This window comes from Canis lupus, chromosome 30 (assembly GCF_003254725.2).
Source record: "Canis lupus dingo isolate Sandy chromosome 30, ASM325472v2, whole genome shotgun sequence".
In the NCBI taxonomy this organism is placed as follows: Eukaryota; Metazoa; Chordata; class Mammalia; order Carnivora; family Canidae; genus Canis; species Canis lupus.
Genome location: NC_064272.1, coordinates 2,108,691 through 2,126,244, shown reverse-complemented (window position 1 = coordinate 2,126,244; position 17,554 = coordinate 2,108,691). Strand labels below are relative to the sequence as shown.

Sequence of the window (17,554 nt, the reverse complement as noted above, 5' to 3'; positions counted from 1 at the left end):
TATCCAGTGGGCAATGCCTCATGATACTGTCAGTTATAGTTTCTCAATCCCTGCCTGAGGCTCCAGTGAACATTTCAAAGTGTTCCAGCCAGAAGAATATAATTCTGACACACATTCACCACCTTGCGTTTGTGAATATATTAGATTAAGCATAAATGAACTTGCCATTTTATAAGTCAAAATAGGCCAAATGTCAGCAATTTCATATGGTTCAACTTATAAACCTCAACCAAGTTTGAAAAAATTTTTGTGTTTTATCAATTAATACTTTAAATTATGTGCATTATATTTCTTTGCAGCAGATATGACTCATGCCATATTCTTATTAATAAACTGTATCAGATACCCACAACAGCTTCCAGAGTATAAAAAATTGTCATCTATTTGTAGAGAAGAGTGATTGCCTTGGTGTTATGCATACATACAGTAATGATGAGGGAAGGGTATGCAGATACCAAGAAACAGTGTCCTCCTTTCATGCTTGAAAGCATAGCATTATTGTCAGCACTCTCTTCCCCCTATTATTTACTTATTCAAAAAATATTTGTTGTGTACTTACAATGTTCAAGTAGGGGTCTAGGTACCCAATGGAGAATCAAGCTGTGCAAACATTCACAGGGAAGCCACAATGGCAGTGTCATCAGCTCCAGCTTTAGCAGAAGCAACCATCAGCACTGGAGAGAAGGTTCACGATTCTTGCCAGAGCACGTGAGTTCTCTCTCTCGCCCCAACCTACGCCAAGCCAGTATTACCTCCTACCTCTAGGCTAGCAACAGTTGCCAACTGTCCTCTCCACTTGCACTCTAGCTTCCCTACTATCTACCCTCTACAACAGCAGCCTAAGAGGGAGGCAGGTCTTTTGAAAATGCCAATATTTTCATATCTCACACTTCTCTGCTCAGAATTAGATTCCCAGTGTTCTGAGGATGAAATTGGAAAACCTTAAGGACCAAGAAGGCCCTTCCAGATTATGGTTTCTTGCCCTCCTCTATGGCAGTGCTTTTCAAACCATGGCCCATGATCCATTCATGGGATGAAAATCAATTTATGCTTTCCCATCAGCATTTTTTTTTAAATATAAGAGAGTTAAATATATCAGAAGAAGTTCACCTGAAATTAGTTCTGTTTAATAGAACTCTTATTTCTCACAAATATGTAATCTAGGTTTCGATGTGAAATCCATTGCTTATTCCAAGATGCAATTTAAAAATTTTGCAAGCCACTACTCCAGACCTTCATCCTCAACCTTTATCTTCTGTCCAGTCATACTGGCCTCCTCATAGTCCTTCAAACCAGCCAAGCTCCTCCTCACCCTTCAGGCCTCTGCTTAAATGGCACTTCCTAAAGGAATACTTCCGTGACTTCAAAGCTAAATTACATCCTATCATAGCAACCTATACTGTATTTCGCTCCACTGTAATATTATACTTCCTGAGTGATTATTTTTATCAAGATCTTTCTCTTTGACTGGACTACAAGCTCCCAGAGGGCAGGAACCATGTCTATTCTGTTCCTTCTTCCAGCATCTAGCACAGCACCTGACACCCAGTAGGCACTTAATATCTAGTGAATGATAGAATTCTAATTCTCTCCTAATGTTTCCACTTGATGAAACATAGATGATCACTTTCATAAGGCACTGTTTTCTGGTGTCTCTTTTTCTTTTGTCATATAGAATGTGCATACACATGTATGGTCATCAACACATCACATATTGCTTCTTAACTACGTTGAGCCTTATGCCTATGAGTATAGACCTATACGTACATATCTGTGCATGTTGTTCTGAGAATGAAATTAAGAGCAGTTTTATTCTTCATGTGTTTAAAGCAAAGTTCTGAACTGGAAAGCTGCTTCAATACAAAGAAAATCTACTTGGAGCTTTATTAAGAGAAAAAGGGTCAAGCTGACCTCTGGTGGTAAGAATGGGGAATGGCTTCTAAAATAATTGTAAAATACCCAGATTATCTGTCACACAAACCCATATATCCATGGTATATACCCTTCTTTAAATTATGCAAATTATATGTATTTGCAACAGATAGGAGTCATACCATACAAAATACCAGAATGAAATACAGATAAGTGTATTACAGAGACACAGTAGCTTCCAGAAACAGAAAAAACGACTGCCACTTATTTATGGTAATCAGAAAATCGGAGACTTGATAATTCTCTTAGTTGAGATCTAGGATCTGAAATTCTCAAATTATGCTAAAAGTAGATAATATTTTTAAAAGTAGATGTTAACACTCATATAGTCTTTGATTAGTCTCTAGGTAATACTAGGTACTTATTTTAGGCTCTGTTGCTATTTGACTTTTATGGCATAAATTCTGTTTTTCTAACTAGATAGTAAATCCTCTGAGTAAAGAATTTATGTGAGGATTAAATAATCCAAAAGATGTGCTAAGTAGAGTGTCTGGCATATACTAATCCAGTAATATAGTAAATGTTAGCTGCTATTGTTATCATTATTGAATGATGTTTTATGTCTGGCACACCTCTTAGGTTTGAGAGGCACTCAATTGGTATTTGATCATAAAAAGCAGAATTACATATATGAAATTATATTTTAGGAAGTGCTTATCTTTATAGCAAAAACAATTTGAAATGCGACATCTTGCCTCGGTACCCCCCAAATCTATGTTGTAACTGTTGGGATGATTTTACATATTTAGAGGTTTATTTGACAAAATCACAGCAGCAACAATAGTTCCACTAATAGGAGGTAATGGAAATGAGAGCATCACACTTCTATGACAAAAATATGAAAAGCAATGCTCTTTGGACCATTAGATATAACACTAATTACAGAATGTTTTTTATTTTATATAGGTACAGAGTCTATAATGAAAGAACTTTACCACCAAAAAATAAACTTCAACAGCCACTGACTTAAACTAAACATGCTGGTCATCAGAAAAATTACAATAGTTATAATTTATGGGCTACCTACTACTACATGCCATTGTACCTCCAATCCCATACGTGACTACCACAGTACTTACCCTCAGCACACACATCAACCAAGTTATAATATCATCATCACCTCTTTCTAATGATAAAATGAAGCTCAGAAAGGCTTAAGTAATTTGTTCAAGACAACACATACAGTATATAGTAATGCTAGGATTCAAACTCAAGGAAGAATCCACATCTGGGTTTTTATACAACTGTATTGCCTGGAATTAAGTTGAATTTCATCCAACAAATGGTTAGTTGACTTCACTATACAGATTCATTCTTCAGCAAGTTCTGTTTCTAAGGCAGTGCCTGGGGAACAGGGGAAGTGCTTAGGGAACAGGGGACACTACACAGCAGGGCACCACAAGACCTCTTCTTCTTAGGGCCATTGTCCTCAAGAGCAGGAGACAAAGATGACTTTTCTAACACAGAGAAACAGGCATAGAGACTTAGATAAAATGAGAAGACAGAGAAATGTACCCCAAATGAAAGAACAGGACAAGTCCAGGGGCAGAGATCTAAGCAAAATAGGTACAAGTAACATGCCCTGCCCAATGGAGTATTTAAAGTAGTGATCATAAGGATACTCACTGGACTTGAGAAAAGAGTGGAAGACATGCATGAGATCCTTAATGACACAGAGATAAGGAATAACATAGCATAGATAAAGGGCTTAATAAACTAAATGAGAAACATACTTAATGGAATGAATAGCCGGCTGGAAGAAGCAGAGGAACAAATTAATGACCCAGAAGAAAGAGTAATGGAAAGTAATTAAGCTGAATTAAAGAAAGAAAAAGAATTATGCATAATGGGAATAGACTTAGGGAACTCAGTAGCTCCATCAAATGTAATAACATTCGAATTTCAGGAGTCCCAGGAAAAGAAGAGAGAGAAAATGGAGAAGAAACTTATTTGAAGACATATTAGCTGAAAACTTCCCTATTCTGGGGAAAGAAACAAATATCCAGATCCAGAAGTCACAGAAAACCCCCAGCAAAATCAACAAAAGCAGATCCAGACCAAGACCTATTGACCTATTGTAATTAAAATGGCAAAGTATAGTGATAAAGAAAAAAAAAAAAAACAACTAAAAAGCAGCAAGACAAAAGAAGACAGTAGCATGCAAGGGAAACCCTACAAGGCAAGTAGGAGATTTTTCAGCAGAAACTTTACAAGCCGGAAGAGAGTGACATGATCTATTCAAAGTGCTAACTGGGAAAAATCTGTAACCAGGAATACTCTATCTAACATTCAGAATAGAAGGAGAGATAAAGAGTTTCCTAGACAAACAAGCACTAACAGAGTTCATGACCACTAACCACCACTGTGAGAGATATCAAAGGGGATTCTTTGTAGAAAGGAGAGACCAAAAATGACAGTATGGAGGTAGGAAACACAAAAGCAGTTAACAATGAATGTGTCTGTAAGATATCAGTCAAGAACACTCACAAAATAAAATGATGTAAAACATGACAACATATACCTAAAACGTGAGGAGGAGAGGACTAAAGAATGGGTTCAAATTTAAAGAACAATCAACTTAATATAGACTGCTTTATGCAAAAGTGGTTATATACAAATCCAAAGGTAACCATATATCCAAAGCCGCTAATAAGTAGGCAAAGAATAAAGAGAAAGAAATCCAAATATGTCACTAAGCAAATCAGTTGAACCATGAAATAAAGACAAGAAAGGATCAGAGAAAAATCTTCAGAAACAACCACAAAACAAATAATAATATCACAATAAATACATATCAATTATTACTTCGAATGTAAATGGACTAAATGCTCCAATAAAAAGATATAGGGTGACAGAACAGATTAAAAAACAAACAAACCAAGACCCATCTATAATACTGCCTACATGAGTCTCATTTTAGACTTAAGGCACCTGTAGACTAAAAGTGAGGGGATGGAGAAACATCTATCATGCAAGTGGATGTCAAAAAAAAAAGCAAGATTAGCAATACTTATTATTGGACGAAATAGACTTTAAAATAAAGACTGTAATAAGAGACGAAGAAGGGCACTATGTAATCATACAAGGGACAATCCAATAAGAAGATCTAATGATTGTTAATATTTATGCACCCAACATAGGAACACTCAAATATATAAAACAGTTAATAACAAACATAAAGAAAATAATTGATAATAATACAATAATAAAGAGAGACTTTAATACCTCACATCAATGGACAGATCATCTAAACAGAAAAATCAACAAGAAAACAACAGCTTCAATTGACACACTGGACTAGATGGGTTTAACAGATACATTCAAAACATTCCATTCTAAAACATCAGAATACACATTTTTTTTCAATTGTATGTGGAACATTCTCGGAATAGGTCACATATTAGGCCACAAACAAGCCCCCACAAATTTAATAAGATCAAAGTCATATCATGCTTCTTTTCTGACCACAATGCTGTGAAACTAGAAGTCGACCACAAGAAAAAATCTGCAAAGAGGATTATGGAGGTTAAATAACACCCCACTAAACGATGAATGGGTCAAGCAGGAAATGAAAGAAATCAAAAAGTACATGGAAACAAATGAAAAGACAATGGTCTAAAACCTCTGTGTTGTAGCAAAAAGTGGTTCACAGGAAGTTTATAGTAATACAAGCCCACCTTAAGAAGCAAGAAAAATCTCAAGAAACGATCTAACCTTATACCTAAAGGATCTGCAAAAGAACAACAAACAAAAGCTAAAGGCAGCAGAAGGAAGGAAATAATAAAGGTTAGCACAGAAATAAATGACATAGAAACTGAAAAAACAATATAACAGATCAATGAAAACAGGAGCTGGTTCTTAAAAAAAGAAAAATCAATAAAATTGATAAACCTCTAGCCAGACTTATCAAGGAAAAAAGAGAAAGGACTCAAATAAATAAAATCACAAATGAGAGAAGAGAAATAACAAACAACACCACAGAAATACAAACAATTATAAGAGAATATTATGAAAAACTATCCTCCAACAAATTGGGACAACCTAGAAGAAACAGATAAATTCCTGGAAACATATAACCTCCCAAAACTGGAACCTGAAGAAACAGAAAAGTCGAACAGACCAATAACTAGCAAAAGAATTGAATCAGTAATCAAAAAAACTCCGAACAAACAAAACTCCAGGACCAGATGTAGCTTTGCAGGGAAAATCAACCAAACATTTAAAGAGTTAATACCTATTCTTCCCAAACCATTCCAAAAAATAGAAAAGAAAAGAAACCTTCCAAATTCATCTTACGAGGCCAGCATTACCTTGAAACCAAAACCATATAAAGACACCACTAAAAAAGAGAACCACCGGCCAATATCCCTGATGAACACAGATATGATATCTGTGGTCTTCCAGGGAGCCAACAGCCTAAGAAGCATCTCAACCCCAGTAAACCAACAAATCCACTGAATGCATAACATTGTATTCTATACCCACAATGAAACAATGAATTAAAATATTTTTCAACATTTTAAATTTTGCCTTCTCTTTAGACATCTTGGTAATTAATTATACTAACAGCAACACTTATGGGAATACTACGAGGGTTTAATGAAATCATCATTTTTCATAATTGTGAAGGTTTTGTTTATCCCTCTACAAATGACTCCCTCTTCCTCACAGTATTCTCCAGGAACTAACAGATTTAAATGTATTGTGTTGATAACCAAGAATATAACAAATGGAAAGGGCTCAGTATTTATGTTTCTTTATAAGTTTAGCTGTATCAGCTCATATGTAGCTTATAATCAATTCTGTGTCAACAGCATGTGTAAAATGAGAAAGGGATCTGTGGGGTGGATTGAAGAGAGAAAAGGAAGTCTACAAGTTTTGTTTAATGGAAGCCAACATACCATTTGGTTCTCTTGGGGACAACAAGGTACAACGTAAGTTAATTTCTAGTTTGGCATCTGTCCCTGGATCATTTCACAGTGGGAGTTACCATATTAGCAATGTGACTGCATTGCACAATGAGCAGGTGCCTGCCAGAGGCCATCAGTCAGTCAAGTTTCCCCTCACTTATGGACTATCCATGTGATGAATGGGGGAAATGAGAAAGGTTCCTGTGAGGGAAATGTCACTGCTGGCTAGTTCTTTCTTCTGTCCTACAATGCGAAAAACATTACTTAAAAAGAGATAAAACGGTGTTATTTCCATGGCACCTACTTCCAAGTTGCTCAAAGTGCTGATCAAAAACAACATTCTTAAATTATCCAGAGCTCCTCAAAAGCCAGGCGGAGGGCATGCAGCACATTCACACACTCCAACTTTCAAAAGTGAAGAAGCAGAGAGCCAAAGAAGCCGGGGCCATCCCATGCTCATGCTTCCCTCCTGTCATAAAGAACTGGCCCGCTTGTAAAAGTTTCATTTATCATTTTAAGAGCTGCATCCTTCACTGAGTCAGGCATCTAAGAAAGCACTAGGAAGCGAGCATGCAGAGCATTACTGAAACATGAACACACTGCCCCCAAAGAGATGGGCAGAACTGAGAAGAAAGCCCATGTTAGAGAGGGGAACCTCCAAAAGAGTGTAAAAGATAAAAAAGGGCATGTGTGTAAATAGCGGGGATTTACAGATTCTGAGTTAGATAACCCCAAGTCTGAAAGGGCAAGGTTATGGATAAACTGAATTTTTTTTCCCAAGTATGGTGGGACAAATAATAAAATTCAAAGGCATTGGGGGCGCCTGGGTGGCTCAGTGGTTGAGCATCTGCCTTTGGCTCATGGCATGATCCTGGGGTCCTGGGATCAAGTCCTGCCTCAGGCTCCCTGCAGGGAGCCTGCTTCTCCCTCTCCCTCTGCCTATGTCTCTGCCTCTCTCTCTGTGTCTCTCATGAATATAAAAAGTTTTAAAAAATAAGTAAATAAAATAAATAAATAAAATTTTATAAATAAATAAAATTCAAAGGCACTATTAGAGATTATATGGCCTGGTCCCTCGTTTTAGATATTAGGAAACTGAGCTGAAAGCCCTGCCAAAGTTCACATTATTCATCATCCCAAACTTAAGACCACAATCCAGACCTTCTGATTCTGGATCTAATGTTCTTTCCAGTAATGCTTCACTGATTAATGTAAAGGGTATCAGTTTCAGAGTCAGACAGGTCTAGGTAAATTCAAATTCAGGTTCCTCCACTGACTAGTCTGGGAGCCTCGTGTTTTATCAAGTGTAAAATGGTGACAAATCTATTACTTAGCTTATATTTCTACATTTATGCTTTATAATACTAATGTTAAGTACCTAGAACAAAGGTTGGTGCAAAGTAGGGATAAGATTAAATTTAGGTACTATTATTTTTCAGTTATAGGTTGTTAGATAAGATATGTTTACGTACCATCTATGTGGCCAAGCACTTTGCTAGGTACTTTCAGAGAGAGTAAAAAAAATTCATTTTTCTCTCCAAGATGCTTACCACCAGCAGATTAATAAATAGGACTTTGACAGTATAAAAAAATGTAACAAAACCATTTGAAGACTTTAACTTGAACTTAAGGAGTGGATTATACGTTGAGAAAACATTATATGAATAAACACAGAACAGTATTCAAAAAAACTTTGATCCTAGGAATCTCAAGGAAGTAACTCTTTATTTGTAGCATGGGAGATTAGTTTTACCATGTGCCTTAAAAGGGCCGGTCTGAAATACATTTCATTTCCACCCAATAGTCATGAACTTGTACAATGGTAACTCCAGGCAAACACTTCTCAGATAAGTGAGAACCTGGAAAGGGAAGGTACTGTCTTTTCAAAAATGAAGTCTGCAATACAGAACTATCCAAAAATGAAAAATGAGCCAGATGATGCTGAGTATCATAAAGGGATCATAAACCTTCAAAGTAGAGTTTGCTAAATGAAGGGCACACTTGAACAAAATTGCAAGATTTCTGTGGCTACATCATAAATGACAATGTAGTGAAGTCAAAAAATGTCTGATCTGCTACCACTCTCCTACTGGAGATCTGAGTCGGCCAAGTGCTCTCAATTTATGTAGATGGTGTGTAAATTCATTCCAAGCATAAATAAATCTTTGCTGTAGAATATAAGGAGAATATGCATGTAAGTTGCTATATATTTCAAAAAGCCAGTTCTAGGACAAAGCCTGAGGACTAAGTGCTTTAGTAGTGCACAGAGCTCCATACATCTTAACTGCAAAGCATGCATGAGATTACAAACTCCAAACACCTCCCACTTACTAGCCTTGGGACTCTGGATTAGAAAGGTCAACCTCCAATCAAATTACGTTAGGTGGTAAGGTTTCCATTTTGCTAAGGGGGAAACTGAATAATTAAGTGACTTCTCTACAAATCTATACTCAAAAACAATAGACAGCTGGAGTGCCTGGTTGGGGCAGTTGGTTGAGCGACCAACTCCTGATTTTGGCTCAAGTCCTGATGTCAGTGTTATAGGACTGAATTCCATGTCAGGCTCTGTGCTCAGCAGATAGTCTGCTGGAGACTCTCTCCCTCTCCTCTGCTCCTCCGGCTCTCCCCCACAAATAATTTTTTTTTTAAATAGCTGATTTTAGGTTCTCTGTTTATTAAATCATGCCATTTATTTAAAGTCTGTAGAAACAAACTAAAAAAACTAAAGTGATACATATCAATTCTCGTATATAGTGGTGGAATGCGTCAATTTTCCTGTATATGTTAAGTATGAAATCATTTTTATTCTAGAAAGGTATGCTGAAGAAGTCCTGAAGCACATCTGACATTCTTGACCTGTAAGTGGAGAAAGGAAACCTAATAAGGGCTGCTGACGGAAATCACGTATAAGGAAATGAACATCGAGGTACCAGCTCTGTCACTCACTGTGTTCTACTAGTCCTGTCACAACAGATGTGGTTGTTTCTTTGTGTAATAAAACAAGTGAGGATGGTGTTCAACGAACACACACAAGCACAGTCAGGCTGGGTCACTGTCTGTTTTGTGAACTACCTCTGTTCTGACTTAGTATTGCTGCCCATCTAGTTATTTTCAACTGCCAGAGAATGGGGGTTAATTAAAGCAGAAAGGAGCCAAGTAGATGAAATGGCCCAGCGTGGGGACAGTGGCAAACTGGAGAACATATACCTCAGTTGAAATAAACACCTGCTTCCTCAATCCCAGCTGGTTGAAGTCAAACAAAAATAAGCCCACTGTTGCTAGGTTTTCTCATGTTTTTTTTAGAAGCAGCTAGAAACTCCTCCATATTTTAAAATATGTATTCCTAATTCAACCTTTAAAATGCTGTGCTGGCCCAAAAACCTTTCTTCAGGTCAGGTCAGGGATAGGAGTTCTCAGGTTCCTATTGAAGGTTGTCAGTCGATGATTGCTGGAATAGTCCCAAACTACAGGCAAGTGAATAGACTGGGTACACTGCCCCCATCCTGATGGCTATAGTGTGTCATGGCCGCAGGATTTCAGCAATTTTGTATGAATTGTAAATATGGTACCTAAAGAATTTAAGTTTACTAATAGCATCCAGGGAACAGATCATTCTTTCCCAAAGAAAACTTAAGGTAAATTAGGAACATTTTTTAGCCTTTTTTATTGTCAATCATATCTCAATTTAACTCTTATTTTGAACTGGAGATCATGATCCCAATATAATCCTTCCCTTTCCATTTACTTTTCTCTTTTCCTTCTCCAACCTTCCCTTAGTTTGAGATGTAAGATAATAGGACTCTTGTGGAAATGACACAAGATAATGTATGTAGTATACATAGAACAATGCCCAGCACAAAGTAAGAACTCAAACAGTAAGAGCCTGCTGATAACTGTGAAAATTATTTAGCTATCAAAGCCCTCATAAGGCTGGTCTGAAACCTCGGGAAGCCAGTGTTAACTTACGACCTAGCTGTTCACAAACTTCTGCTCACAGAATCACTTCTGTGCCTACCCTCTTTAGCAGTCTGTTTCTTAAATTGATCCCCATTTCACTTCCTTTGAGACAGCTGAGACTCTTTTCACACCAAAACAAAGAAGAGACGTCTCTGTAGAGCATTTTGTAACAAAGGAGCTAAGAGCCACCACCTCTCTTCCCCCCCCCAGGAGACAAAGGTACTTCCCCCCCCCCTTTTTTTTTTTGCTTGTTTCTTTTTTTTTTTTTTTAAACATTTTTTTTATTTATTTATGATAGTCATACAGAGAGAGAGAGAGGCAGAGACACAACAGGCAGAGGGAGAAGCAGGCTCCATGCACCGGGAGCCCGACGTGGGATTCGATCCCGGGTCTCCAGGATCGCGCCCTGGGCCAAAGGCAGGCGCCAAACCGCTGCGCCACCCAGGGATCCCCTGCTTGTTTGTTTCTTTGTGAAATGGACTCATTCTTCCCTCCAAACTGCTTAAGACAAGCTGAATTTATGCACCAAATGACCTATTTAATAACCTTTCTTTGCTATTTGCAATGGCTTTATCTATAATCCAATACAGTGTCTCAGTTATTTTAAAAAGCACATTACCACTTATTGGAAACAAGAATATTCGATCTACAAATTCATTAAATTAGCAAGTAATGAGTTAGCACTGAATAAACACCAAGTTTTATTTAAATTTTGCTATTGTCCCTTAAGGCATGGGTCAATCCAACCATCAGTAAACTAGAATCAGTGCCCGATTCAATATTTAGTTATTTGAAATTAAAACCCTACAACTTCCTGTTATAGGCACTGCAAACAAAGACCAAACATTAAGGGAATGACAATTAGATAGTGGAAGGAATAAATAATCCCTCAGTCTTTCTGAGATCAAGTCAGCAATCTCCAAGCACCCCTTAGGGATAGAGAATGGATGGCTCAGCACAACTCTGGCTCCTATGACATCCTATTGCAAGGATGTCCTGAGATGGATGGATACAAAAACATGAATGGGAATAAGCCAAACAAAATAGTTTACAGTGCGCATAGGGAAAACAGATTTTTTTAATAAATTTATTTTTTGGGATCCCTGGGTGGCGCAGCGGTTTGGCGCCTGCCTTTGGCCCAGGGCGCGATCCTAGAGACCCAGGATCGAATCCCACGTCGGGCTCCCGGTGCATGGAGCCTGCTTCTCCCTCTGCCTGTGTCTCTGCCTCTCTCTCTCTCTCTCTCTCTCTGACTATCATAAATAAATAAAAACTAAAAAAAAAATAAAAATAAAAAATAAATTTATTTTTTTATTGGTGTTCAATTTGTCAACATACAGAATAACACCCAGTGCTCATCCCGTCAAGTGCCCACCTCAGTACCCGCCACTCAGTCACCCCCACCCCCCGCCCACCTCCCCTTCCACCACCCCTAGTTCGGGAAAACAGATTTTTAAAGACTTCCTACAAACAGTAAAAGTCTAAATATCTTGTTTCCTGCTTTACAAATAAAACCGATATTTTCTCTAAGCATATCCCTTTCCCACTCAAATGCACTTGTGGCATTTCTTAGAAATAGGAATTGAATTACATTAAAAATGGAGTTCAAGTCTTCCCTTCCCATGATAAATGCAGGCAGGGCCCACTGGCAGGTACCAGCTGCAGATGCCGTCTAGGTAAATATGGCAACAAAAGGGGAGTATTTACTTTGGCCCATGAGAAAATGAAGCATCAGTCTCATATAACCGGTTCAGTAGAATCAAAGAGATATACCTGTAGGTTTTCAATTTCTTCTTTGTGTTCCCTCTTCAAGTGTAAAATAGCAGCTTGATATTCTGTAAGATCACAAAAGAAGGCAATTACAAAGAAGCACACAAAATTATGCACAAAATGCAAGTGAGAATCTCCAAGATGCCAGAGTCCCTCCTACAAGTAAACTAAGTAAATAAACGCCACAGCTGGACATTAACCTGACAAGAGATGTTGAAAAATGGGACAAGATAGGACAAGTAGCTCAGGATAGAAGGGAAATTTCCTTCCATTTGGCAAATTCTGAATTATGAGAGGCCCCAAGTTAAGCAGATAGGACAGGGTTAAAAAAGAAAAAAAATAAAACGCCATGATGAGTGTTCCAGATAAAGACTGGGTCAGGTGTTTGTCTTTAAGGAGGAGCTGGAAGCTCAGGCGGCACTGAGAATACAGACGAGTTAAGAGCAGACACACATTGGGGGATGCCTGGGTGGCTCAGCGGTTGACTGCCTTTGGCTCAGAGCAGGATCCTGGGTCAGGGGATGGGGTCCGCATTGGGCTCCCCATGGGGAGCCTGCTTCTCCCTCTGCCTCTCTGTGTCTCATGAATACATAAATAAAAAAATTTTTTAAAAAAGCAGACACACAGGAAACAAAACTTTGTATGTAAGATCAGAGAACTCTATTTTTAACTGCTTAAAAAAAAAAAAATCTCCATTTGAATGCAAGGCTAATAAGCAAGCACCCAGGGCTGATTTTAATCTTTAGATCACTTCAGAAAGTCAAGACCATTTGTCATTTGGACGAGATAATCTAGGGTGCCTTGAAGTTGAAAGGAGGACAAAAATAAATTTTGATCCAATTTTAGCCTGAGTCTAATAACCTTGATTCCAACAAAAAAATTCCAAGTGTATACAAGAACTCCAGCCAACAACCAAAACTACCAGCCCGCTGGCTAAGCATGAAGCAGCTTGGACAACTTTATTTCCAGCAAGAGGACTAAGTATGCGGGGTCACAGAACTATACAGACTGGAGGACCACAAAGCAAAATGCTATGGAAAAACATTTTTGTAGGATAAGTTGTTTTCTTAACAATGTGTTTGGGGTTATGAGTATGAGTACTAAAGAAGTAGTTAGATGTTGTTTAAAAAATATATAAAAGGACAGACTATTTCTTCAAGTGGATTTCAGAAATCAGGCATGAAAACTCAGGTGTCAAACCAAAAATGGATGAGGGAAATCATTGGTAAAGCCATAACAGGACAGGAGTATTGCTGTTATTATAAATGGTCACACTGCTGCTCTTACAGGGAATGTGTCGTACTGAGCTGTGAATCTGTCAGCAAGTTCTGTGAATTTTACATCCAAACTACACCTTGAATCAAACCCCACACTCATCAATCACCACTATGGTCTAAGCCACCATAGTCTTCTCCTGGACCTCTGTAATATCCTAGAAAGATCAACTGCTTTGACTCTCACTACCACCACCTTAACCCATTCTCCTCACAGCAGTCTGAATGATCTAGTAAAGGCATGAACCAGATTATGTCTCATCCCCAGCTTTTCAATGCACTTAGAGTGAAATCCTAACTCCTTACTGCAGCACATAGCGTCGTCCTTCATGACCTGGCTCCCACATACCTCTCCCTGTCTTTGCCTTGTTCATTACAGACCAGGCACTCTGACTTTCTTGAACTTGTCAAGTTTTTCTACCACAAAATCTTTACAATACTGGAGATAATGATAACAGACTGTATTTACTGAGCATTTACTGTATATCAGGCATTATCTAAGTATTTCATATATATATTGACTCATTTTTCCTCCTACAATAACCCTATGATGTAGGTACATTACCCCCATTAATGATGAAGAAATCAATGCATTAAGAAATTAAGCAGCTTTCTTATTCAAAAAAGATGGATAAATTGCAGAGCTAGGAAATACACGTAATTGAAGGGTGAATGTATAAACAAATTGTGGTATATCTATAGAATGGAATACTGCTCAGCAATACTAAGGAATTACTATTGATACATACATCAACATAAATCAACCTCAAAGACATTATGCAGAGTGAAAAAGTCTCAGAGGGCTAAGTATTGTTTACGTCCATTCATATGACATTCTGGAAAAGAAAGTTATAGGGATAAAAACAGATCAGAGCATCAGTGGGCAGAGGTGGGAAGGAGGGGGGCTAGAATTTGACTAAAAAGGAATGGCACACAAAGGAATTTTGGGGGTGAAACCTTTCTTAATAACCTTTCTTAATCCTGATTACCATGCTGGCTACATGAATTCACACATGAGTTAAAATTCATAAAACTGTGTATCAAAAAGAAGAAGTTCATTCAATAATGTGTTAATTTTTTTTAAGATTTTATTTATTTATTCATGAGAAACAGAGATATAGAGAGAGAGAGAGGCAGAGACACAGGCAGAGGGAGAAGCAGGCTCCATGCATGGAGTCTGACGTGGGACTCGATCCTGAGTCTGCAGGATCACGCCCTCGGCTGAAGGCGGTGCTAAACCGCTGAGCCACCCAGGCTGCCCCCATAGTGTGTTAATTTTTTTAAAAAATCAACAAATATTTTACTTTTAAATGTTTTCTCTAGGAGACTCCATAACTCATGAAGACCTGTTACTACTATTTCTATTCATTATTTTCCTAAGATACTAGCAGATGCAATAGGATAAGAAAAAAAGAAAATGTGGGTGCACACACACACACACACACACACACACACACATGCATTTACATATAAAAAATAAAGGAAAAAATTAAGCTATTATTATGATCATATATTTAGAAAAATCCAAGACTGCCTGCAGATAACATGTTAGAATTAATATATGAGTTTAGTAGATTTGCTAAATATAAAATAAGTATACAAAATCCTGATACCAGCAAGTTTCACACAGAAAACCTGGGGCACCGGGGTGGCTCAGTGGTTGAGCATCTGCCTTTGGCTCAGGTCATGATCCCGGGGTCCTGGAATTGAGTCCTGCCTCAGGCTCCCTGGAGGAAGCCTGCTTCTCCCTCTGCCTTGTCTCTGCCTCTCTCTGTGTGTCTCTTATGAAGGAATAAAATCTTAAAAAAAAAAAAAAGGAAAACCTAACATTCACAGTACCTCTAAAAATACAAAGTACTTAGAAAAACCTCATTAATTTGTAAGACCTCATGAGAAAACAAAAACATCATATTGAAATATACTGCCAAGACACAGAGAGTGAGCAAGCTATGTTTTTAATAAGACTCAATTTGTAAAGTTGTTAATTTTCCCAAGTTGATTTATTGATTCAGTGCAATGCTGTTAAACATTTCTAAGGGTTTGCGTTTTTTTTTTTGAATAAAGAGTTCATTCTAAAACATATACCGAAGCACAGATATGCAAAAAAACAATAAGAGCCAAGAAACTCTTGAAAATACAAAAATAAGACAACTTGCCTTACACTCTGATAAGAATTATTTTTATCACAACATAATTAAAGTAGCACAGTGTTGAAAGAGGGCTCATCGATAACAGAACAGACTATAGGGCTCAGAAAGACATGGTGAATTCATGGTCACTTTACAAGACAGAAGTATCATGGAAGACCTTTGTTTACACTAAGAATGTTCTTTCTAATAATTATTGGTTAGGAAAAGTGGATATGCCTATGGAAAAACAAAAATTGGATCCCAATTTAATATCTGATAATAACCAATTTTAAGGTGATTAAAACTTAAACTGTAAAAAACAAAACTACAAATGTTTAATAAGACAATACAACAGAATATTTTTATAATTTCAGGTCACAAAAAAACTTAAGATTCAAAAAGCATTACATATAAAGGAAAGAAAATTTGACTACATTAAAATTAAGAACTTCATTTCACCAAAATACATCATAGAGGGAAAAGACAAGGCCACAGATTGGGAAAATACACTTAAATAATCAAAAATCATGTGTGTGTGTGTGTGTGTGTGTGTGCACACGCATGTGCATTATTTCCTACAAAACTACAAAAAAATGAAAAATGGGTGAAAAAATGCCAACAGGCACCTAAAAAGACAACATGCTAATACAGATATATTCAAAGGTACTCATCCTCATTAGTAATCAGGAATACTGGAAGGCTGACAAAACTTGAATACTCACATAATCGTGGCAAGAGTACAAACTGGTACAATCACTATGAAAAATGCTTGGTATTTTTCTAATAAAGTTGCAGCTACTCATACCTCCCTACTCAACAATCTGCATCCTGGCTACACATCAATGGAAAAATTACCTATAAAAGGAAAGCAAATAATAGTAACAAAAGTCAGGATAATGGTGGGATCCAGGAAAAGACAAAGTGAGTCGGGTTATGATTGAGCAAGGTGGCATCACATGAGGGGGTCAATGAAAAATTATTCTTTAACCTCTATGTGTTTTATGTCATTTTCTGTATGTATACCTAACATTAAAATGTAAGGAAAAAAAGCATAATCAAAACTCAATTCCAGGCCTTTACAAAATTGGCAAATTGTAGCTAAGCCAACCTTCTTACAAAACTGATGCTCCTTGGAAATAACATATACATTCTAAATAGAAATTACACAGAATATATTTGAAATTATTCATTTTGTGTAAATTGTACCTGTAAGGGTGTGACAGATATAGTTATGACTAATTTAGAGATTGATGGAGACTATCGCAAAGCTAACACCCAGCAAATCATGACTCATCCCTTCTTCAAATATTTTTTAATATTTCCCAGTGTAACAAGTGGCAAAGAACACATCCCCATTGCTGAGAAGGAATGCTCATGCCATGGATTTACAAGAGAATATAAAAGTTACAGAATAATGAGTCTAGGCAAGACTGGTGGTTTCCAAACATGACTAGTTAGTGGCAGTCCCCTCCTCTACATTTTCTAAGTTTGCAGATGCAAAGGTAGAGCCCTTCTTTCTCGGACGTGAGGGTAGTGAGGCAGAAATCTCAATTCAAGACTAAGGATGTTTTTGTTTGTTAAA

The 17,554-nt window shown here is 37.4% G+C and overlaps 1 protein-coding gene and 1 long non-coding RNA gene across 29 annotated transcripts in view; one reads left to right on the top strand and one right to left on the bottom strand.

Moving 5' to 3' along the window:
• The window catches only part of FMN1 (formin 1), a 433,877-nt gene that overhangs the window by 238,907 nt on the left and 177,416 nt on the right, over positions 1-17,554 (bottom strand). For 24 of the 27 annotated variants that reach the window (XM_049104448.1, XM_025473314.3, XM_049104447.1 and 21 more), the window contains one exon: positions 12,573-12,634. The exons of 1 other annotated variant lie outside the window; for it this stretch is intronic. In XM_049104448.1, the coding sequence (XP_048960405.1) occupies positions 12,573-12,634 (62 nt within the window). Of the gene's footprint in view, positions 1-8,568; positions 9,699-12,572; positions 12,635-17,554 lie in introns of those variants that run through there. 2 more of the 27 variants (XM_025473324.3, XM_025473329.3) reach the window with 1 other exon arrangement.
• Positions 1-17,554, top strand: part of LOC112676190 (uncharacterized) — a 103,039-nt gene that overhangs the window by 66,626 nt on the left and 18,859 nt on the right. The window contains exon 4 of one of the 2 annotated variants that reach the window (XR_004810803.2): positions 9,654-9,768. This is a non-coding gene — a long non-coding RNA (uncharacterized LOC112676190). Of the gene's footprint in view, positions 1-9,653; positions 9,881-17,554 lie in introns of those variants that run through there. The other variant, XR_007407476.1, reaches the window with a different exon arrangement.